Source organism: Ursus maritimus, unplaced genomic scaffold (genome assembly GCF_017311325.1).
Source record: "Ursus maritimus isolate PB19 unplaced genomic scaffold, ASM1731132v1 scaffold_7, whole genome shotgun sequence".
NCBI lineage: Eukaryota > Metazoa > Chordata > Mammalia > Carnivora > Ursidae > Ursus > Ursus maritimus.
Window position 1 is genome coordinate 75,085,620 of NW_024426885.1, and position 26,154 is coordinate 75,111,773.

Consider the following 26,154-nt stretch of genomic DNA (forward strand, 5'->3'; position numbering starts at 1 on the left):
TATATATATATATATATATATATATATATAGTACTTTTTCTGTAGAATGCCTATGAGTTCAGGAAGAATTATAAAAAGTAACATGATGACAAGCATATCAAGACCATCTTGCCCAACTACATGTATGATAGGTAATATACCATAGAGGGTATTTTATATTAGCTGGTATCATATGCTGGTTTAATTAGGATTTTATTTTATTTTATTAAAATATTATTTATTAATATTATAACATTAATAATTAAGAAAATATTGTTTATTTTATTTTACATTAAATGCCATTATACTTATTTCTCCTTACATTTCAACAATACCTGTTAGCCTAATGTGCTCATTAATTTTTTAAATTGGATTCTAAAGTGTTTTATGTAGTTAAGATTTAAGTTAATGATTGAAAACATTTTAATGATCATACCAATCAGCAGGAACTAGAAACTAGAAGGTGACGTCAGCCACATTAAACCATAGAAAGTATGAGAATCTCTCACTCTCTTTTATTTCTTTTTCCCTCTCTAGTCTATCTTACTTAATGTTTTGGCTGAGAATTAGTTCAAATTTATACTATATATTAAATTTAATGTAATTGGGGTGCATGGATGGCTCAGTCGGTTAAGCATCTGACTCTCAATTTTGTCTCAGGTCATGATCTTGGGGTCAGAAGATCAAGCCCCACATCTGGCTCGCACTGGGCGTGGAGCCTGCTAGAGATTCTCTCTCTCCCTCTCCCTCTGCCCCTCCCCTCCATGCTCCGCCTTTCTCTCTGAAATACATGAATAAATCTTTAAAAACTAATGTAACATAAATGAACAAAGCTCTATTATTTTAATAATATTTTCTCATAATAAATGATCTGCTCAGGTCTTGGATTTTGTTATAATGAAAGTGATTATGGAAATGGCCCATTTTATCATCGTATTTTCTATTATTTACTTAAAAAATATCAGAACTCTTCAGACCTAAATAACTATTTTAGTAGAAGTAATAGGATACCATATAACCCACATCCAATTTCCCTTCTTGTTAACAGATTTTATTAGTACTGTACATTTTTAAACAACTGATGAACCAACAGTGAAATGTTATTATTAACTCAAATCCATATTTTATTTGGATTTCCTTAGTTTTTACATAATGTCCTTATTTTTGTTCCAGGACCCAATCTAGGATACCATATTACTTTTTAGGTATTGTATCTCTTTAGTCCTCTCTAGACTGTGGCAATTTTTTTTCTTTTATTGTTTTTGATCACCTTGACAGTTGTGAGGAGTACTGATCAAATAATCTTTCTTTCTAGTAGATAGATAGAGATATATATGTGTGTATATATACCATATAATCATATGCATAATATATATTGTATATCATATATAGATCTATAGACCCACATTTAATTTTCCCAATAAAGTCATTATGGGTCAAAGACTCTATCTAGGATCAAACATTGCATTTAGTTGCTATGTCTTTGTAGTCTCAATCTTAGGTCCTTAGTATTCCCTTTCCTTTAATGACCTTAATAATTTTCCGGAGTGGGGCAGTTTATAGCATATTTCCCAATTTGCATTTACCTGATATTTCTTCATGATTATAAATTTTGTTCAGGAATACCACAACAGTAATATGTGTTTTTCATAGCACACAATAAGAAAGACACACAATATCAATGTGTCCCATTACTGGTAATGGTAGCCTCTTCAATGGTACCCAACATTTTTACTAGTGATTTGTGAAGCATTGATTTGTTGAAAAACCTTGGGTGAAAATGCAAATCACCGTGGTTGGATATATTTTCTTTCTTCTTCTCTTTGCCCCTTGAGCATTTATTAAGTGCTTTTTCAGGCATGAAGCAATAAACTAGCAATGAAGTTTTGATCATGAATGAAGAGGTTAGCATACTAAAAAGGCAAATTTGGGAATTTATGAAATAATTTGCTTGCTGAGAATCTACCTATTGTCAATGGCAATAGTAATTTAATATCACTTTTCTAAAATGCAGACACTAGCTTAGTTTAATTTCTTTGTCTTTCTGTAAATATCTCAAAACTATTTTTCCTTACAGTGAAACATAATTTATCTTTGATGGAATACCTCATCCAAATTGCATCATTTCAGATTATCTGTGTATCTTGAGTTCTGGTATATGCCACATTATATTTATTTCCTCTTTCATTTCCCTTTTTCTCAAACGCTTATTAATAGCAGATTATGAAATTTCTGAAATAATATATTTCCCAGTGCCTGGGAATTTACACTTTGAAGTCAGACGATCTGGGTTGCAGTAGAATTATGACATGATTCCTCAACTATAAAATAAGTATAACAACAAAAATAATGTTTCAAATTTGCATTAAAGGATTAAAAGAGGTAATACATTTGAAGTACTTAGTACAGGTTATGGCCCTCTTTTCTTGTGAGTCAACTTTGCTTTGGAACTATGCTTTAGACATAGTTACATATTTGAAAATCAAAGTGTCTTCACAAATTAAATGCAAAATGCAAGTTTGTGAACTGGCGGTAATTCGCGGAACAGCACTGACAAAATCAGCTTTTCCTCACAATGGTGAAATAACATGATCTCAGAATCTATTCAGTTTGAGTGTTCACTTTCCTGATCAAATTCTTCTTTTTGTGCTATTCTTCCATATTTCATCATGGAAATCTCCTTTTATGAATCATCTCCTTTCATGAATACATGCATTTTCAGACATCTGTTCTTATCAGTCATTTCAGTAGATCTAAGAGCACAGACGGCATCCATGATGAAGCATAACAGAGTTCATCTACAGTTAAGAATTTTTAACACATTTTATATGTGTTTTCTTTACAATTGCTAAAACAATAAGGTAATTTTTAAGTTAAATATATATTTATATATATATTAGAAAATATAAAATATATGTATGTGTGTGTGTGTGCATCACATATATGAAATGTCCATGGTATTAGAAACTTGATAAATATCTTCAAGGAATAAAAATCACTGGATCTTCAGAGCCATACTCTTTCATAGAATTTCTTTGAGAGACAGCACAAGCAGGTAATCTATAGCACAGAAAAGCTTCCAAAGAAAGAAGCCCCAGTTCCTTTCACATATCCTTGTTTTCCTCCTTGAGGGTACTAGGCACATTCTCTCTGGGAAGCAGGAGACTGGTAAGAGAGGAAAAAGGAGGTGGAGATTAACAGACAGGAAAGAAGCACATAAAAATATATTTTCTACATTAAACATGTAAATGGGAATCAATTTTTCAGTTGTTTTAAAAGATTCAAGTATTCAACAAATTTCAAATTTAGTAAGCTCTTATATATAAATATATATACACATATATATACACATTCTCTCGTATTTGTGTATATATGCACACATATATATTCAATTTAAGCATAGTTTTTCTTTAGATTTTAGTAAAGATGAGTAAACTACTTATCACTCTAATAATAATAATCCTCTTATTTTGAAGATACTTATCTACCAGAATTTACCTTCAATAATTTCTTCAGAAGTGACTTTCTAGCTTTCATAATTAAAATAAGGAATCGAGATTTTACACACAGGTGCAAAAGCTATTATATTAGATAGAATATGAAGAATATATGTATGTTTTTCTTTTTTTTTCTCTGATTTGTATAAATCCCTGAAAGATAACATCCACTAAATTTGAATTCAGGAATGTGTGTTATTTGCAATTCTAGAAAGTTTTAAGATAAACTAGATAAACTTCATGTAGACATTTGATTTGGATAAATGGTTGAATAAAACAAATATTCTATTAATGAGTTGGTATAAAACCGTCATAATGGACACAGAAAAAATGATTATAATAAGCTCTCAATAAATGACCATAGACTCAGAGATCATGTAATTTAATCATTGTGAGAAAAAACTGAAGTCTCCAACAACGTGAACCTGTGTGCAAATCCATCACTCTACTTCATTTGTGGAGACTGTCTTCATTTTCGAATGTATCACTATCCCTAAAGCGTATTTCCAAGGCAGAGATGACTTGTAAGAAAGATCATACAATTACTTTATCTAAGGAGGAAGTTAAAGGCTGAATAGTAGCCAAAGAATGAATGGCTTCTAATTTGGAAAGGTTCCTATGATGGAAGAGAATCTTCACACCATCCAGCGTAATTGAGAAGACCGTGACAATACGTGTAGGGACAAGAAGATACTAACTAGTCATTTTAAAATAGGACTGCTTTCAAGGACTCTATAAATTCAAGAACGGGAATTTCTAACACTCTGCACAGATGACTATGGAAACACTACAGGTGATCTTCAAAGGATCAAGAAGCTGGGGGGCGCCTGGGTGGCTCAGTCTGTTAAACGTCTGCCTTCAGCTCAGATCATGAACTCAGGGTCCTGGGATCGAGTCCAGCATCAGTCTCCTTGCTCATCGGGAAGTCTGATTCTCCCTCTGCTTGCTGCTACCCCCGCTTGTGTTCTCTCTCTCTGTCAAATAAATAAATTAAATCTTAAAAAAAAAATAAAGGATCATGAAGTAGGATCAGAGCATCCAAAGATTGTACATCCCGTGTTGCAGACAAATCAGCAGCCCTTCCAGAGTGCTACCCGGGAGGGGTACAGACCTGGTGAGTTAGAACCTGAGACTGAGCCTCACCTCTGCAAAATCAGCCTGCAGTGCTCCACCCCCTGGGCAAAACCTGGTATTTTCTCTATTATTAATTTTAGCCAGTTTGGTGGGCATCCAGTAATGTGCCATTGGCATTTTAATTAGGACGTCCTGATACCGAGTGAAAGTCAGCACTCTTTATGTGTTTATTGGCCACTAGCTTAGGCTCTTTTTTGTGAATTTCCTATTCAAGAGTCTGTCATTTTCTTGTTATGTTGTAGAGGTTCTCTATATATTCTGAACATAATTTCCTTGTCGAATATACATATTGAACGTGTCTCCACCAGTCTTGTTGTTTATAGCTTTACTTCCTTGTTAGTGATAATGGATAAGAGTTTTTATTTTTAGTGTAGTCCAATTTTTCAATGTTTTCATGGTTTTTGCTCTGTATGTCTTATCTAATAAGTCTTTACTGATTGTTATATCTTGAAGATATGATCTTGTTTTCTTAGGTTTATCTTATATTTTACATTTTTTATTTCGATTTTTATTTAAATTCGAGTTAGTTAACATATATGGTAAAATTGGCTTGAGGTGTAGAATTTAGTGATTCATGATTTACATTTTTATCGAGATACAGTTGACATATGATATTATACTAGTTTCAGGTATACAATGCAATGATTCAGTATATGTGTATATTTAAAATGATCACCACAGTAAGTCTAGTGGACATTCAATCAACACACATACTAAGCTTTTTTGTGTGTGATGAGAACTTTTAAAATCTACTATCTCAGCAACTTTCAAACATATAATAATATTGTATTATTAACTATAGTCACTATGCTATACTTTACATTCCCAGGACTTTTTTTTTTTTTTAAGATTTTATTTATTTATTTAACAGAGAGAGACAGTGAGAGAGGGAACACAGCAGGGGGAGTGGGAGAGGGAGAAGCAGGCTTCCTGCCGAACGGGGTGCCCGATGTGGGGCTCGATCCCAGGACTCTGGGATCATGACCTGAGCCAAAGGCAGACGCTTAACAGCTGAGCCACCCAGACGCCCCAACATTCCCAGGACTTATTTATCTTATAACTGGAGGTTTGTATCTTTTGTACCTTTTGACCACCTTCAGCCAGAGGGTGTGAAAACACACACACCCCATTCCTGCCTAGCCACCAATCTCTTCTCTGTACCTATGAATTTGTTGGGTTTTTTTTTTTTTTTGAAGATTTTTGTTTATTTATTTGTTTTAGATTCCAAATATAAGTAAGATTACATGGTATTTGTCTTTGGCTTATTTCATTTAATGTAATTCCTTCAAGGTCCATCCATGTTGTAGCAAATGGCAGGATTTCCTTCTTTTCTGCGGCTGAGTGATGCGAGTGTGCGCGCTCTCTCGCTCTCTCTCTCTCTATATATATATATACACACACACACACACAGAGATATATATGCACACACATATTATATATAATGAAATATATATATTACTCCATTGTATGTGTATATATATATATATATATACATACATACCATATTTTCTTTATCCATTTATCCATTAATATATTGACACTTAGGTTTTCACATGTCTTGGCTGTTGTAAATAAGGCTGCAATGAACATGGAAGAGCATTTATGTTTTCGATTTAGTGCTTTCATTCCCTTTGGATAAATACACCAAAGTGGAATTACTGAATCATATGGTAATTCTATCTCTAATATTTTGTGGAACCTCCATACTGTTTTGCACAGTGGCTGCACCAATTGACCTTCCCACCAACAGTGCACAAGGCCACCTGGAATTTAGTTTTATGTAGGTTATGAAGTAGGAATTGGTAACATTTTTTTTTCATGTGGACTTTTGATTAACACAGCACCATTTATTGAAAAGATTGTTGAATTCACATACACTGTTGTGTTGTCTTTTTCTATAAATGAGGTAACTATCTATGGGAATTGTTTTTGGACTCAGTAGCCATCCCACTGGTATATTTGTTTATTCTCAAGCCAATACTGCAATGTCTCAATTTCTGTAGATTTATATTGAAGTCAGGGAACTGGAAAGTGTAAGTCTTCCAACTTAGTTCTTCTTTAAGACTGCCTTTCAATTCTTGACCCCATGAAGTCTCATGTAAATTTTAGAATCAGCTTATAAATCTCCACATCTTTTGATAAAATTATAAAGAATTGACATCTTTATGTTATGATAAAGCCAATTTTTTGATAAAGCTTATATTTCCACTTATTTAGTTCTTTAATAAACAATCAAAATATAGATCTAAAATGTTTCTCATAAGTGCTTTAATCCAATTTTTACATTCACAGGCAGGAAACAATTTCAGAGGAGCAGGGATCATTGAGCTAAGTGGAGCCAGAGATGAGACTCGATCCTGTCTCCGTTTCTGGTCGATTGAGTCTTTGAGCCACGCTCCTAATGAATTACTAGTGTTGTCACATACAGCCCATCTTCATGATTCACTGATTCTGTAATTGTGAATTTGCCTACTTGCTCAAATTTATTTATAAGCCCAAATTCAATACTTGCCAAACTTCCATGGTCATTCACAGACATGTGCAGAGGGATGAAAAATCTGAGTCACCCCCATACACAGTTCTAACTCAGGCCAAACTCAATGATACTCTGCCATCTTGTTTCACGTCTCCTACTGTAAACAAATGTCCCTTTTTCTGCAGTCTAATCAGCCCCACTTTGTTTACATCTTTGTACTTTGTGCCGGTGATTTTGCTGTTTAAAATGTCCCCCAAGTGTAGCGCTGCAGGGCTGTTTAGCCTTCCTAAGCATATGTCCCTTACGGAGAGAAGATATGTTTTAGGTAAGTTTCATTCAAGCGTGAGTTATGGTGCTGTTGGCTGTAAGCTAAATGGTAGTGAATCAAAAACACATATAAATAAGGTGTCTTTAAACAGAAGCATACATAAAACAAGGTTATATATTGATTGGTTGATGAAAATGTTGTGACGAGGCTGGGGGGAACCTAAGCTTGTGTTCCGCCTAGCGGTGGGTAACCCCAAATTCCTCTGGAAGCCATGGTTCAGTATTTATTAAGTCAGTGTTCATGGTGACATTATAGAACATAATTACCATGGATAATGAGAAGCAATTGTATTTATATGAAGCCATGGATACAAAGCTTCTGTGGGGAAATATTGCAAGGAAGCTTGTAAGTGAGGGCGTCTTCTCCTTTTGGAGCATTGTTCATAATTTTTCAGTTAGCTTCAGTGACCATGGATCACAGGATACATAGTTCACTGAGAACTGTTCATTTTTTACATTCACATTCTAATTTGTCTTCTGCATCTTCTTGAAATACTGAATTTTCTTGCTTTGATTTTCTTTAACTTTTCCATTTGCATGTATCTATGCATTTTCTGTATTTCCCAATAGCTGTATAAAATCCTTGTGGAAAGAGACATGAACTAAATAAGTAAGTGGCACCCTCAGGCAGCTGCCCACCCTGATAATCATCCTGTGCATTAGAACACCCTTCAGAAAACCAAATTTATATTTCTAAGGCTTGCTGAAATATTAAAGAACACAGAACATGGCCATCTGCATGGCAGATGTGCCCTGGAAACTGTGAATAATAATGTATAGAGCAACACAGCTTTAAAATAAACAGCCTGACTCTCACCTCTACATCGTATTCAGAAATTCACAAAGCACCACTGTGCCCCGCCTCCAGTACTGAGAATAAGTCATGGTGACATGTATGTATTTATATTTACGCAGTGTGCGCGCGCACACACACATGCTTGTGTACATACATATGTGCATACTTCCGTTGGGTGTATGTATAATGAAAATGAATGAAATCTATTTTTTAACACCATTTTGCGTGTTCCAACTCCCTTTTGCTTGTTTGCATCTAGTTATAGGTCATTTCATTGGGACCTTTTTAGTCTCTCCAGAACTTCCATATAAAGATAAAATGCTTTATCTTCTTTTTTCTTAGCTATTTCTCTTGTATTAGCTTTACATCCCTAACCCTAGCCTGTGTCTGATAGATTACAGATAAATGTGTGCATCCCAATCGCTGACCCAGGTTAGTGCAGCATTTCACCGGTGTACGTCTGCGTGGGGATGTTTCCTCGTTCTGGTAGTGGAAACAAGTAGGAGCAATGTGTACTAAGATGTCTGGTCTAAACATACAACTATGGAAGAGAGCAGAGCTCACTCGTTTATACAGATGCTGAACTAATAATGAGGCATATTTCCTGAGTCCTTTGCTGTCAACAACTAAATACCACATCTTCAAAGTTGGAGGGAAAATCTTTAATCTAATTGTTAGTGAAATTGTAAAGAGACACAGCACCCAAATGAAATACAATGCTGAAATCTACTGCTGTTATAATAACGCTTTCCATTTAATTTTCAAGGACCTAAATTCTCCTCTTCATAAAGAGCTTAAAATCCTATTTAGAGATCATTTATGACTTTTATTATGATATCATTATAGAAATGATAAGATGGATTCTCTTTGTCTACGACGAGGCAATTATTTCTCTTTTATTTTTCATTCAAGGATATAAACTAATAGAATTGACTGTAGAATCATATTTCTACTCGTAATTTCAAGGAATAATAAAAATATATGTGGGCATGTAAATTCTATTGGGGGCAATTATTATGTGTGGCACCCAAAAAATAAGTTTAAATCCTAAAATGAGAGTGATTGAAATTGAAATACTTTTTGGAGTAACCTCTAATTACAGCCATGAACAAATGCACAGTAAGTCCTTTTATGTGTAACCGAACAACAGTCTATGTTGGGCTTTGTCACTAAGTGCATTTTTATGAAAGCAACCAAAAATATAATGTAGGGTTTGTTTTAAATGACTAGGTACTAAAAATTATACATCTTTATTAATGTGACTTTTAAATGTAAAAGAAAGATGTCGATGATGAAGAGGAAAAATATTAATTGACAATACTATATTGAGGCACCATAGCACTTTTATGTCACCTTTTATGAGTTTCAAAAACATCTGGCCAACTGGAGAAAACCATAGAGCTTTTTTGTGGTTAGGGTCTTTGGATTTGCAAATATCATATAGTGAGAAGTAAAATCCTTCAAATAATCTATTCCAACCAAATACTGTCATAAATATTTATTTTTAGAAACTTAATCTCGAGTAAGACTGGGAAACTTAAAAAACTGTGAGATTTAGAGACAATTATGCTTTATTTTCTCCTTGACTAAAAATAATTCTTTTCTTATAACAACTGCCATTTTATTACTTACCCAAATCATCAGGGAGGTTTCATTTGCATCTTGGATTTTGAGACTCAAAGGCAAGATTGTTTTTTGTTTTTTTTTTTTTTGCCTACATATATAAATAATACTTCAAACTTTACATCTAGTCAAATTGAATTTATATTATTAAAGCAGCATGTAGAAAACTGACAACTTGTCTACATAATTTAAAATTTCCAACAGAAAAATAATGTCACTGTGTAGTAATACTGCAGTTGAATGTTATACAAATGGTTACATGAAAAAGTGAGAGAATCGTAGGGTTTTCTCTTGTTCGTTTTACTTCTAAACAACTCTGATATGTCATCACAATTTAAGCCCCAATGTTTCGTAATGTACAGGTGATGCACTACTGATTGTGTTGAAATGTTGCCTTCAATTAAAAAGCAAAACAAAACAAAACTTGCTAAGAAAGAAAATAATTGGTTTTAGTAATAGTGAGTTGATATTAAAAAGTCTTTGTTATACCGTCTTGTCCTTTTAGGTGCACATTAAAGGGGCTGGCAGAATTGAGGAAATAGGGAGCACTGTGATCCTTTTCAGCAGTTTCTGCTCTTTACTCTAAAGCCCTTCCCCCCTGGCATCCAGCTCACTCACTGTCTGAGCATCTCCAGACCCTGGCATGTGCTCCCAGCTCTTCTGACCTCTTCTTTCCCCTTAATACCTGTGTTCTGCCCTTGACTTCAGGACTTCAGGATCCCTCCCCACAATGAGTCTAGTCCGGTAAGATATGCTGCCTCCGTGAGTAGATGGAAAGACACGGACACGTTGTTTTCAAAATCTTTCCACACCTACTGTTTAAGTTTTTCTGTTTCATTTTTTGTTTTGATACTTTTTGACTTTTTAAATCAACCCACAGCACTGTTTTGGGTTTTTTTTTGGTTTGTTTGTTTGTTTGTTTTGTTTTGGTAACAAAAGTCTTTAAAAAAATACTTCGTGGGGTGGCTCAGTCGGTTAAGTGTCCGACTCTTGGTCTCAGCTCAGGTCCCGGGCTCCACACTGGCTGTGGAGCCTACTTTAAAAAAGAAGTACTTTGTAGGGTTTTTGGTTTTGCTTTATTTTAAGGTTATCAACAATTTTATTTTCACATGGAAGAAAGAGGGTAATTTGAAATCATATGTTAGGTGATGGATAGGTGATAATCATGTGCTTAGGAAATCCAGTGTGTATATTTTGAAGCAGATCCTTTTTTCCATTGCTACTTCTTTTTTAAACAGTATTTCCTAATTTTTAAATAAGCTTAGAGTTTGACTTGACTATGATGACCCCTTTTCTAAGAGTGCTGATGAAAGGAGATAGGAATACAAGGAAATCCAGCTTTGGCATTCTTACCACAAAAAATACTTTGTTTTATTAGTTATCTGGAAATAAATCATCATTCAATTTTAAAATTTCATGGGTAGTAAGGAGGGCACGTATTGCATGGTGCACTGGGTGTTATACGCAACTAATGAATCATCGCACTTTACATCAAAAAAATAAAAAATAAAAATTAAAAATTAAAAACAATATTAAAAAAATAAAATAAAATTTCATAATTTAAAAATCAAAGCAAGCTGCATAAAAATAGATGATTTTTTTCGGTAAGAAAGCACAGTATCTTTTGGAACTGGGATTATATTTTAAAAAGTACAAAATGGTCAGCTTAGAAGTCTTAGCAGTCTTTCAGTGACCTCACGTTTTCACCCAGGGTCCCCATCCATGGTGTCGTGGTGTTCTCATATGTGCTATTCAGACCATCTCCTCTCTCTTTGTGTTCTCTTTGACCTGCTGGAAGTCAAAGTTTGCCCTTTGGACCTGCCTGCCAGGAAGGCTGACTTTGTAAATACCCGCTACTTTGTATCGATGGCTTGTTTCTTTCATCATAATTGTACCTTTTTTTCCTAGATCAGGAGTTGCGAAGTACTGTGGTTGCTGTACCTCATGCATGTATTTTGTTTGGCCCATTTAATTCAGTTTAATTCTCTAAAATCTTTGGCCAACTTTAGAACTAAGGCATTTCTTGTAAAATTAGAATATTAGAAGACTATATTCCATGATAGCAAGAATTTGCTTTATAGAATATATGTGCTTCCTAGTTTGCCCCCGAGCACATCGGGCTCACTTCACTCATTTACTCATTATGTGGTGGATCCTTGTAGAGACTTGAATTTGTACCCACTGAAAACAGGAATAAATAAGACAACTTCTTTTCTTTTTCAATCTCTGAAACTATTTCTCCATGAAAGAATCCCATTTAAAAACTAACAAAACATATCTCTAAAAATAAGGAAAAAAAAATGAAAAGCCGCTGCTCCATAGAGGCAGAGAGATTATGTTTATTGACAAAACTTTTTTTTTTTTTAAAGATTTTATTTATTTATTTGACAGAGATAGAGACAGCCAACGAGAGAGGGAACACAAGCAGGGGGAGTGGGAGAGGAAAAAGCAGGCTCATAGCGGAGGAGCCTGATGTGGGGCTCGATCCCATAACGCCGGGATAACGCCAGGATCACGCCCTGAGCCGAAGGCAGACGCTTAACCGCTGTGCCACCCAGGCGCCCCTGACAAAACTTATTTATTCATGATTTCAATGCAGTGATTAAGGAAGAAAGGTACAAAATGCAAGCACAACAAAAGGATCCCTTATTCTGATGTGGATAGAGAATGCTTTGTTGGGGATGATTTAGGAGAAGGTGATACTAATTAAGTGGAAATGTAACTAATAAGGAGGATTCCAGCTAAAGCTTGAGGACTAGAGGCTCTGGATGTAGGAAGACACGGTGCACAGAATGACCTGCAGGTCAGAGAAAATAACAGTGATTCTCTGGTGGAGAGCAACAGTGAATGAAGCTAGATACGCAGGCCAAATGCCAAATCATGGTCTTGTATGCCATATTAAGCTTTGTTGTTGTTTGAATCCCAAGGGAAAAGATCTGGCCATCTTGCCAACAACCTCCACTCAATGGCTTTCTGAGAGTGCAGAAACTCCGAGCTCTCTCCCTCCCCTGATACGCAGAGCACTGCTGTCCCCTTCCTCAGACTTCCACTGGCACATCACGTCATTGATCTCTCCGACATGGTTTTTGATTTTAAAATAAAGATGCTAACTTCCCCATAAAATTTAAATTCTAGCTTGTCGATAACTTAATGCATCAAGGTTTTTTTTTTTTTTTTTTTTTTTTTAAGGAGGGACAACAGATGCATTCTCTCCACAGGGGCTAACATGCTAATGGTCATAAATTGGTCCAAATGTGCTTCACACTGAATTAGGGCCTTCTATTTTTTACCCAAAGCAAGGACCGTGATGTTGGAAATTTCAGCTTTTACAAGAACTCCTATGGAAGCTTTGCAAGTGTTCTTTAGAAACGTGTCAGGTCTGTGGCCGTGGGCAGCTGCCTGCTCTCCTTTGTGTAACAAAAGGCTGGGCTTGTGCTAGAAAACTTCTGTTATGCTGTTGATGGAATGAGGATTGACAGTTTTTATTTTATTTTATTTTCAGCTCACTCCAGTTGGCACCACGATATTTACAGGATTTTCAGGAGACAATGGAGCTACAGACATAGATGATGGACCAAATGGACAGATAGAATATGTTGTCCAATATAATCCAGATGATCCGGTATGTCAGTACCTACTTGCAATGTGACATCACTATGAGGAATAAAAATAGTGCCTACTCCAGCTGATCCTTACTATATTATCTTATTACTTAGCTCCTCAAACTACGTTAGTAGTCATTATGCTGTTAAAAATTATCTCAAAATTATAGTCTTTTAACTAGTTGTTATACTTTTAAAAAGCACTTTTAAAAACCTTTTGCTGGGTTTTGTAGGTAAAAATTTGAAATTATTTATAGGTACAATATGCCATTTTCACCACATTCCCACTGTGCTTGTGGACCCTTCAGCATTCTAAGTAAATCAGCAGAGATGGTGTGACCAATGGGATGCATATGTTTTATGTATCATGCCAAGTAATACCACACTGCCATCGTCTACCAGTGAAGCCTAAGGCAGAGAAGAGAGTAAAGCCTTTAGATGTAGACTTCTTTTTTTTTTAAAGATTTTATTTATTTATTTGAAGGGGGGGGGAGCGAGCATGAGCAGAAGGAGAGGGAGAAGTAGACTCTCCGCTGAGCAGGGAGCCCAGTGTGGGACTTGAGCCCAGGACCCCAAGATTATGACCTGAGCTGAAAGCGGACACTTCACCAACTGAGCCACTCAAGCACCCCATTTTTTTGTTTTAGCTTATTTATTTCTAATTAGACCATAAGATATCTACACTGTTTTTTAGGCCGTGAAATTATTACTTCCAGTATGTTACATTCCCTATCACACTGATAAGATCAAAATGGTTTTGTTGTATCCTGAGTGAGAAGCCCTGCATGCCACCCTTCTCTTCCTCTTTCCCCCAGAAAGCTCCTCAGGGTGCCATGGGTTCCCCAAAGCATCATTTTAAAATCACTTCTTAAATGAATTTTCTAAATGAATGCTTGTTCTGTATGTTTAATATAAGGAAAATAGAAAGTGGTAAAGCTAATATTGTGTGTTTACATTTAAATTATGTATTTGTTATATAAACTTTAAGCGAAGAAACAAAAGCACTGAGTTTGCAGAGACTAAGAATGGCCAATAGGACCTACCTCTCACATGCGGTGTGAGAACTAAGTGAATCGTGGACATTCTCATCTTCTTCGGATGGATCAGTTCGTGGGTGGAAGAGAAACGGGCTCACAGGGGTGGCTGGCCAGTGTGCATGGGGCCTCTGAGCCTCAGACTCAGGACTCTTTCCAGAGCAGACAGGCTGCACTCTTTCTCCCCTGTGTTCTAATAACACAGCTCAGTATTTATGGTAAAAGTTTCAAAACATTCAGAGAACAAAAATGAGAAAGAAAAAGAAAAGCTCCTGGGCATAGCAGATATTTTGGTTTGTTTTATGTGTCTTTTCCCCTAAGATGTCTGTCTCCATGTGCTTGTAGGTAGATGCAGTGGAAAAAAAAAAAAAAAAAAAGACAGGGAAGTAAGAGGATGTGACAGAAAAAGACCATAAATAGGAAGGGTTGCACAAGAAATTAAGTGGAAAAAAATCAAAGAAGGAGCAGAAGACAAAAGGACAAGAGAAACACTTTTCCTTAAAAGCAGAAACAGAGCTGACTGCACATTTCATTTCTAGACTGTTTGTCTTCCTTACTACTTATGTTTTTAAAAGAATTAATTGTACGTGTGCACCATGTTTCTAGTTTACATTTTGTGAAGGTCATTTCCTAATTTTTACTCTTTAAGCTGTAAAAATGAAACTTCCAGCAAGCATAGGACAGCTGGGCCATGTATTTTAGGGAAATATTTATTGCATTGCACTAAAAATCAACCTCTCCAAGGTTTAGATGTAGTGTGAGATAAAGCTGCATTACTTAGGAATGATCTTTTAGACGTTCTGGGAGGCTGGAATTCCTTGTCACCTGTGCAGTAATGCGTTCTGAAGGCTTCCCCCTTTCAGGGACTTGTAGACTTGGCATGAAACATAATATGTACCTTTTACCGCCTATAGATTGGATGAGCCAATTGGCCATATGCAGTGTCCAAATTACAGAAAAAGAAAAATGGACTCTAGCAAGCCAGCACTACTCTGGAATAAATCAAGACATTCTCTGGGCATGGGCTTAATTCAATGAGGCAAAAGAATAAGACACTATGAGAGCACTTAACTTGGGGTTTATTGGGGGAGAAAGCATGAGCCCAGCCATATCCTTACAGAGAGAACGCATCTTTACCCATCATGAAAATTTAACGTAAACCTCAGTTACCTACTGAGGTTTGTACCTCCCACTGTTCAATTGCTCATAACTGCTTCTGTTAGTAGTGCCATAATATTCATCTACTGATTTCTTAATTTCAAAACAAAACTGTATGGATGACAAACATATTTAACCTGAAAATGTGGCCACGTCTGGCATTTGTAGCCACAATTATGGTTTCTTTCAAATGAGTCCCACAGTGTATGGAATAGAAAAATTGTAGAGTGGTCTGTCCACTTAAAAATCTCAGGATTTCTTGTTTGTTTTCCAACTGATGCTACATTATTCATTAACAGAAATCACAAATTAATTACCTCAAGTTTCATTTCACTCACAGACATTTTGTTTGGCCACAAATTAATTTAAAGAACTTATTTTTATTTATTTACTTGAGAGAGAGAGAGCACGAGCAGGAGGGGTAGAGGGAGAGGGAGAGAGAATCCAAAACAGACTCCACACTGAGCACAGAGCCCAACTCGGGGATCAATCCCAGGACTCCGAGATCATGACCTGAGCCAAAATCAACAGTCAGACACTTAACTAACTGAGCCACCCAGGCACCTGTGGCCACAAATTAATTTAAATCATTTTTGAGCCAATATCTAAAATCATGAAATTTCACATTCAGATTAGATTTCCCTTCTCTCTAAAGAAATAGAAATATGACAGCTCGGGTCCTGATTTCCAAATAAACCTGTCCAGTGTGTCCAGTGGTCTTTTTTCTTTTTTTTTTTTTTTTCAGCTGGTATAATCCTCAGGTCTAAATTTTCCACATTTTTAGAGTTTGCCTATCTTTGCTGAGTTTTCCTGTGATCTCACTTGCAGTGAGCATATTATTTACATCTCTGAGCACAGACAGAGTTCAAATAGCTGCTCTAAAATCCTCCTCTGCTTTTCCTAACATTGGTCTTCCCTGATTTTCTCTCCTGAAAAGGAATCCCGTTGCCTGGTTCATCATGGGTCCAGTTGTTTTGAACTCCCTCCTGGATGTTGTGAAGGTTATGTTGTGGAGAGACTCTTATTTCTGTTATATTCCTCTGAGAAGATTTTTCCATGTGTTTGTTTTTAATGTACCAGACAACATTGTTGACTTACGTTAAAAACTCTTGGGTGCACCTTACATTGAAAACCGGGGATGTACTGTATGGTGACTAACATAATATAATAAAAAATCATTATTACAAAAAAAAAAAAAAAAACAAAACAAAAAACAAAAACTCTTGGGTGCAGCTCAAATCTCAATTCCGTATACTTTCTTAGTGCACCTGTTCTAATCTGCCTCATGCAGGTGTGCTCTAGAGGTCACTTACGGAGTCGGACACAGCTTACATGTGGCATTTGTTCTCTCTCTTCCTTTCTCCTTTCTAAGGCCCCTTCTCACCTTCCATCAGCATTGGTTGTCTCAAAAATCTATCCCCTGACTCTCCAGGCCAGATCGACTTTCTATCAGAATTTTGACTGCCCCTCGAGGTGCTAGGTACTGTAAAACAGCAAGCTCACCCATTTCATCTCTTCTTTCAAGTGTGCGATATCTCCCAGAGTATGTCTGCTTTGGTTCTCTCTCTAAGGATGTCTGGTATTCTTTTTTTTTTTTTTTTTTTTGTTTTTTCATTTTGTCCAGAGTTTATAGATGTTGTTTGTGGAAAGACCAAGTCGAGTAAGAGATCATCAACCATATAGAAGCAGAACAGTTAATTCCCAATCAGTTCCTTTCTTCAGTATATCTTTAGAAGACTAGTAGCCATACTTCTTTTTCCTTCTGAACCATTCTGGGCAGCAGCAACAATGATATAATCGTTTTGAAGTTTTAACAACAACAGAAGAACATCATTCATTTCATCGATGGCTGTGGATCTGCAGTGACGAGCTATCAGCTCGTTAGCCACTGGTACTAGTTTCTATCCAGAAACACTGACATTTCAAATCTATATCAGGCTGTTTTCTCTCTAAGGAAAGGAGAATTGGAGAAACTATTGAAAAGTTGTCTATTCATCTCTGTATTTTAAAGAAGAGGGTAATTTTCCAATAACATATATGAGTATATCCTCATGTCTCTGTATTCCAAAATATCAGAGAAGTAAAATATACTATCACTTGAAATTATTATTTTGAAGACTCAGCAACTGTAGCAGTTATTGATTACCATTACTGTATGCCACCACTGATCCTTGAGACAAGTTTCAGGGGTTAGTGTGATGTGTTAGTTATCTATTACCATATAACAAACCACCACAAATTTAGTGTCTTAACACACACTGATTTTTGCAGCTTCTGTGACTTAGAGAGTCTAAACTCAGCTTGGCTCTCACAAGGTTGCAATGTGGGTGTTGACCAGATTAGGTTCCCTGTGGAGGCTCCACTAAGGAAGAATTTTCCTTCCAGCTAAACTGAGAGTCCTGTCACAATTCATTTCTTTATGATTTTAAGATAGAAGGCATTGGCTTCTTGCTGACTGTTGGCTAGAAGTTGCTCCCAGCTCTGAGAGACCACACTGAGTTCCTTTGCTGTATACCCCTGAGTTCTGCAAGGAGAGTGTCTAGACCCAGTCTAGACCACACTGAGTTCCTTTGCTGTATACCTCTGAGTACTGCAAGGAGAGTGTCTAGACCCAGTCTGTTTGCAAGATGGAGTCCATGACACAATGCAGCACAAGAGTGACAGTTCATTACCTATGCTGTATCCTATTGGTTAGAAGCAAGTCACAGCCCCTCCCACACTCAAGGGGGGGTTTTATACAAAGACATGAGATGTCTATCAGGAAGTGAGGATAGACAGGGCTCCCTCAGGAATCTGTCACACCTGCTATTATGTTCAACGTTACTGTCATCATTTTCGAATGTCATATAAACAGATCTACTGTGAAAAGTATTTTTTTAGTAAACTTACACAAAACAGAGGGGATGGAGTTTCTATTCTGGTCTTAATACAGGGTAAATCAAAGATGGTCACTTGTACTATCAGCATCTTTGTTCCGCTACCTGTATTTTCTTTATGATGTGGATGAACGTTTATACTAGATGTGGAACAGAGAAGAATCAGGCATTTGTACTATCCAAAATCATTAAATTTTAATTACCAATGTTGCAAACTCATCACTAAAACAAAGCACTTTTATTTAGCCCATGAGCAAAATCAGAATAGTTAAAATCGAGCTTTCTTTTTTTTCTTCTCTTTCCTTTTTTTTTTCCCTTCTCTTTTCTTTTGCCATCATTTTCATTGAATTTTATCTAAAATAAATAAAGAATGAGTTTAGGGATGAATAGCTGCTGAACTGATTGACTACATTTAAAGCAAAGGCATTTGTGCTGGTTTCCAAAATGTTCTGGTTATTCCTCTCGAGAAATACCAGGAGTGCCCTTTTTTTTTTTTTTTTTTTTTTTTGGTTGAAAGAGTGACCTGCTCTGGGTAATGACGTGAACTCACAGAACCAAGTACAAGACACCATCGCCCTCCTCCTCCCATTTCCCTCCCCTCTACCAATGTTGTAAAAGAATATTATATAGAAATCATAAACTGCAATGTTTGAACTCTTTGGTGATACAACAAATGGTGGTAGCAGAGAAGATTTCCAGGTACCTGAACTTTGATTTAGAAGTATCCCAGGGCTATTGATGGGGAACCCTAAAATATATGAAAAACGGCCACAAGAAACAAGTTTCCTGGTTATTATCAAATGACCCTGGTGAAACCCATTGATCATCATGCAAAGTTTTTTAAAAATGTTGAGAATATTGGGACACCTGGATAACTCAATCAGTTCAGTGTCAGACTCTTGGTTTCAGCTCAGGTTATGATCTCTGGGTCCTGGGATGGAGCCCAGAGCTGGTTCTGTCTGCTGGAGATTCTCTCTCTCTTGCATGCGCACGCTCTCTCTCTCTCTCTCTCATAAATAAATACATCTTTAAAAAATGATGAGAGTATGAAATCTGAAGCTTACAGGCAATATTCTATTTTCAGATTATATGCATGTTCTCTGTAACTCTCAAAGGACTAAGTTGCAACACTGCATTCTCCAATTCATCTTATATTCGAAGGAGTTGATTCTGTATCTTTCCCTATTTGCAGATGTCCAATGACACCTTCGAAATTCCCCTCATGTTGACTGGAAACGTAGTGTTAAGGAAGAGGCTCAACTATGAAGATAAGACTCGGTACTTTGTCATCATCCAAGCTAATGTGAGTATTCAATTTCCCTAGCTTCCCTCTGGGCAACGTATGAAGTAAAGAACTTGCCAAAAATGTGTAAGTGCTCTCAGAGTCCTTGGTGTAATTTATGGCCTCAAAGGGTAGGCTGCCCACAGCATAATTTATATATTATAATCTTCTCGATGGGGAATGGGATGGAATGGGACAGGAAGATTGTTTCTACTCACTATTTCCTTCCCTCTGAATCACTCGTGCCCACTCTTCAATAATTTGCCTTCAGCTCACACTGAAGTGTTTCTCAGTGTGATACACGGAACGTCAACAGCAGAATCACCTTGGGTGTATAGTAAACATGCAGATTCCTGGACCCAACCTCAGACCCTCTGAATAAAAATTTCAAAGGGTAGAAATGGAACACCTGCATTTTTATTAACTCCCCAGGGGGATTCCAGAGTACACTAAAGGAAGGGAAAAACTGTCCAGTTGGCAATCTTCTCCCCCATGGCTGCCATTTCTTGAATAGTTGCTCAGTAGGTGTCAGCTACTATGACCATAACCAGGATGTGTGCACAGCATGAACAGAACATCGGAAAAATTGTTGCTTACATAACATGGACATTTATTATTATTTTAATAAAACCCCTAGATTCATGTAGATCAAGGGTTGGTTTGACAGCTCAAGTATATCACCAAGAACTCAGGTTATTTCTCTCCTTATGTTGTGCCCCTTTCCTGAAATTTGGTTATTTTTTCCAATGCCTTGTTTGTCAGGTGCTAGTGAATACCACAGCCTTAGACATCACAGCTGCAAAGTCTGAGGGTAAGCAAGTGGAAAGGGGCAAAACTAGGACTCCTATTATGTTTGTTTATTCCTCCTTCTTATTGCAAGGAAACTCTTCCCAGGACCTTTCCCAACCAACTTCCTCTTCCAGCCTGGGATCCCAAGAGGCAGCATAGAGAAAGGAGGTTGAGGAAGACTGTATGTAGCAAAGGGGAATGAGGTAATCACCTCTGGATTACACCAAGTTCTGTGCATCTCCTGAAGCTGGACGCACTGATAATGCTGGGGGCGGGGGTGAGCGTGGGGAGAAGAAGGAAGAGGAGAAAATGAAGAGTCTGTTAACAAGAAGAATGGGGCTAATATTTCAGCAAACAGCTGATAGGGCTGGCTACAGATAGCTTCCAATATTGACAAAGGTCCAGAGCAAGTGACAGGATCATGTTCTGAAAAGGTTATTAGACTCTGAAGGCAGCCTGTGCCTATAAGGACTCCTGAGCTCATTGTCATCCTATTCATAGAGCAGAACAGAAAGACAGCAGAGAGGGGCGAAAGGAAAGCATCCTCCATCAGCTCTTCTGAACAAGTTTATATGTAACAAGCTGTCACTCAGTGGCATTTTTGTCCTAAAGATATTTTGCCAGAAAGGGGGGGATATTTTGTCTGTGTATATATACATTTAAATATATAATTTATATCTATATATTTATATTGTTTTATATATTTATAATATATAAATATATTTACTTATATAAATATATTTATTTTTATATAACATATATATACACACATTTATCTGTTATATATACTAGGTAGATAGTAGATATAGACATATAGAAATCTAATTTTTGAAGCCAAATTTCTAGTTTTACATTCAAAATTTTCCAGTTTGTTGTTTTTCAATTCAGTGCCTTGACACCAAGGGGCAGAGGCTAATGTAGAAACAGCAGATATAAGAAAAAGTAAAATCTACCGGGGAGAACCTCTCAGAGCTCCTCAAAACCCTGAAATCTTTCTTTTTAAATATTATTTCCATACAAGTGAAAATGAGAAGAAAAAAAATACAGTTTCCCTTGCCTGACTCAGAACCTCTAACAAAATGTAAGGAAAAGTAAGATTGCTCTGGAATGTGTTTGAAAACTAGTTTTTATTCTGCTATTTACAATGAGGTATCTGTTTTTAAAGAAACTCAAGCTAAAACATCTGAATTGCTACTTAATTTAAAATATTTATAAAGACACCTGGAACAATTTGTATGCAGTTTGCTAGACTGCCCATTAGTGAGGGAGGGAATGTTAAATTTTTAGCATTTCAGGGATAAAATTATGAAATAGAAGGATATGCACGAAACATCAAAAGGAAGGCACAGAATTGGCAAGAAATTAAAGAAAAGGTTAATTTATCTGTAAAAATTTTTATTATAAACTTAAGTTACACAGTATAAAATGTGAATGTGAAATATAAGAGATGAAAACTTTTTAGTGTTTTTAAAAACTTTCAGAGCTATATCCTTTTAATGGTTTTAGAATATACCAAAATTAGGGTGCATTTTAATTTATCCAACTATACTTTCTATTTTTTGTTTTGTTTTGTTTTTTTGGCGCGGGAGGGGGTGATATCTACCCTCATGACTCCTGTGAGAGGCAGTGAGTGCAATATTGTGGCAAAAGCATGAATTCTAGAACTACATTGCCTGGATTTAAATGCCAGTGCTGCTGTTGACTAGTTGTGTGACTTTGGGCATATGCTGCACATTAGTTTCCTACCTAGTAAAATGAGGATATTAATAAAACACACCACATAGAGTTCTTGTGAAGATTAGCAAGTTAGCAACCACAAATATACTTAAGACGAATGCTTGGAATATATTCTCATATCATTACAGTATTCTATAAACTACTTACGTACTGACACTTGAGTGTTCAAAAATGGGTAATTTAGGGGCACCTGGGTGGTTCAGTTGGTTAAGTATCAGACTCTTGATTTTGGCTCAGGTCATGATCTCAGGATCCTGGGATGGAGCCCTGCATTTGGCTCCTTGCTCAGTGTGGAGTCTGCTTAAGATTCTCTCTCTCTCTCCCTCTGACCCTACCCCATTGCTCACACACACTCTGTCTCTCAAATAAATAAATAAAATCTTTTAAAAAATTGATAATTTAAAAATGGAATTACTGTAAGAAAAAATCATGCATATGTATGTATATATAGACATATATTTTTAATCTTAGTAAATAGCACCATATTATTTCCCAAAGTGTTAACAGCATATCACTCCTCCACAAATGGTAAAGAATTCGTCATTGCCTCTACATCTTAGTCACATAATTTACTTAAAACCGTGGGTTGTTAGAACTGAAGCAGACTCATCTTGCTTGGGGACTGATTGTGGGTCTCTTCCCAGCTCCGAGTTCAGGGACCTCACCTTTGTGGCCATGGTGGTAGATCCTAGAATATGGAAAGTGACAAATGATACAATCAGAGCTGCTTCTCTCAGAGAGATGGTCGTTAAACATTGACTGCTTCGTATATGCCAACATCTATGTCGGGGAACAAGAATCCCTGTCCTCTCAAAGGTCCTTCTAGCTGGACTAAGGATCAAATTGACATGAGACAGATTCACAGAAGAAAATCAAATGTAATAGGTGAACCTGTGGGGAATCTACATAGACATAGGAATTACAAAGAGAGTCAGACAGGATGAGGTCTCTGTGTCATCCAGAACTAGGGAGAAGGGTGTGGGGGTCTGGGGCTTCAGAGGAAAGGGATACACATCCCCCAGCAAGAGAAGCATATGTCTGATAATTAGATGTTTGTCCTACCATACAGGTGGGTCACTCAGATAGCATTTATCTCCGTTAATAACCTTTGTTCTGGGAAAGACCCCAATTTAGATTCTTCTATGTGGTTAAGGGAAGGACGAAATTTATCTTGAACCCACACAGTCTCAGGTGACTTCAGCTCACAATAAGCCGAAGTTGTACATTTAAGGGGGGGCTGTCCTGAACCCCTTCATCTATATAATTTATATTGTTATGTTTACATGGAATCATGAAGTCCATAGATTGTTATATGTTTCTAATTATATTGTTATATTCTTTGGGGTTTTTTATTACTATTTGTCAATGGTGTGTGAATCAATGCACAGCGTAGATCATGTACATTAAAAACCTACATTATGCTCTTGGAGTCATAAAGAGACTTGAAATATGAGCGATCAATTTTGATTTTAAAGTAGATGGTATCTAAGAGGGTAGAGGTCTGATGATAAATTACTGAAAGTACTCAATTTGAATCTGGCTTTTCTTGTGGTACTAAGATTTGATTGATATGCAAAGGAAACTATTCAAATTTCATGTAATTAGGAAGTTTCTTTTTATCTATGTGGACATGTTGTTACTCTTAAATAAGCCAGGAGAGTTTGGGTTAGCATAAATAAGAAAACTTGTCGCTTGTTTTATTGAGAATATTTGCAACATTATTACCCGCAGTTTATTTTAAATATGAATATGCAATGAGGGAATGATTAATTCTAGAAAACAGAAGGAAAAGAAATCTAAAAAAGAAAGTTCAGAGTTATACAAAGATCAGTGGGTTTTCTTTCTATTGAAATTTCCAATATAGTCTGTACCACAAACTCCAATTTTGATATATTACCTTAAATCACAAAGGAATCAAACTCATCTCTTTATACATATATATTATTCAAAACCAGCTCTCTTTTGTATTAGCATTATCCTAAGGGAAATACTAAGGATTCTTAGGTACTCAAGAGCTCTTGATTAATTGTCAGAAGGAAAAAGTTTACATTTAATTTAGAATCATAGCCAGAGTAATTTCTGTTACCTTATCAATAACAGTACAAATTTAATATTTTCTCAAATATCAAAAACCCTAGAATAGGGACACTAATTGTCTTTCATAATAAGATATGATAATTCCTAAAAATACTATTTTTTTCTTATCTCTGTCTTTCCTTTTAATACTACGAATATTCAAAACATTATGTAAACATTATAATTATATGGGTTTGGATGTAAAAAAAAATCATTTTGTACACTTTTGGATATCAACTTATGTAAACAACTTTTCAAAACTAGCCCCCACTCTGACTTTCCCTCATCTCTAGTTTCTACTGATTATGGAGTAAGTGCTGAATTGTACACCCCTGTTTTCAGCTCTGCGAATTTCCTGGGTGTATTCTTGGGGAATAGGAGTGAAATAGGAAGACGATGCTTGGTGATTAACAAATACAAAATGTTCCGGTCCTAAAGACATGTAAACATGTGGAGATGCAAAATAGCATGCTATTCTATCTACAAGTATGCATAAAAATTAAGGAAAATTAGGTAAGCATCTCTAACAAACAAAAAAACACTTTGAAGAAAAAGAAAAACTCATTTCTAAAATGGTTTAGACCTACACAATCTTGTTGCTTCTTTTTTCTCGTTTGCATAAAGGAATCTAACAGAATCAAGTTACTCTAGGATAAGTTTTAAATTTTCAGTCAGTGATATTCCATCTATCATCGGTGGACAGAAGCAAGACAAATACCTCCCTGGTCTTCACTAACTGAGTCAGGGTCAGGAGACGCAGGCCAACTCTATGTAGCATTTTTTTTCTTTCTATACTGCAAATACCTGATAAGGTAATGAGAGAGTCTTTAATGTATGTATCTATGAGTCAGTCTAGTAGGTGCTTCTAGCCATTTTTTTTTAAGCTACAAACCACTTGAATACCAAGTACGTAAATGTTGGACATCTCTATTCTGAGGTTCCTATGGCTCAACAAGAAATCAGAAGATCAGCATGTCTGTTCCACACTCACTTTAAAACTGAGATTCGTGTAATTTCATAGTATTTGGTAGAGTCCACATCATTCCTGGCCCCACTCCAAACAACAAATATTTAACTTAATACGCTTCTAAATAGAGAGCAGATACTGAGTGAATTAGAAATTAGCATTCATCTCATTTGATCAAAGAATAGTGGGCAATTAAGCTATTTTACAGTAAGAAAGCCTTTTGATTGGGATAAAAGGATTGAAGTCTTATCATCTGACAGAGGTGTTTTATTGCCTTAACATTGTCATAGTTTAAAATAATTTGCAATTTTATAAAAAAATGTGCTTGGTAAGAAGTGTGGATTATGACAATGAATTAGTTATCTCTGAGCTCTTTCTAAAACTAAATATCTTTGAAGTTCTCCGTGCTTAAAAAGAAATCAGTTCTTCCGAATTGCAGTGTATTGATGAAAATTTCTACTTATTTAGTAAATAATTCATTCAAAGACAGCAGGTGTCTCTGCTATGCCGGCATATGTTACAATATGATTCCAAAGAGTTGCACATTATGTTGCCATCATCCGGGGCCAGAGGATTGGAGGCTTTGAATAAAGAGGCTAAGGATTCAGGGACCAAGTCAGTGCAGGGAGCCCAAAATGGGGCTCGATCCCAGGACTCTGGGACATGACCTGAGCCGAAGGCAGACGCTTAACCAACTGAGCCACCCAGGCACCCCTTTCCTGAATATTTCTTATGACTTTCTTGATTCTATGTTGAAGATATGTGTATGCTTTTAAATTCCTCCATTTCAGCCTTGATGCT

At 36.2% G+C, this 26,154-nt stretch overlaps 1 protein-coding gene across 15 annotated transcripts in view; it reads left to right on the forward strand.

Annotated features, from left to right (window-relative positions):
- The window catches only part of PCDH15 (protocadherin related 15), a 768,547-nt gene that overhangs the window by 287,446 nt on the left and 454,947 nt on the right, over positions 1–26,154 (forward strand). For 14 of the 15 annotated variants that reach the window (XM_040624601.1, XM_040624600.1, XM_040624598.1 and 11 more), the window contains 2 exons: positions 13,335–13,454; positions 19,695–19,805. In XM_040624601.1, coding sequence (XP_040480535.1) covers positions 13,335–13,454; positions 19,695–19,805 — 231 coding nt within the window. The remainder of the gene's footprint in view (positions 1–13,334; positions 13,455–19,694; positions 19,806–26,154) is intronic. The other variant, XM_040624594.1, reaches the window with a different exon arrangement.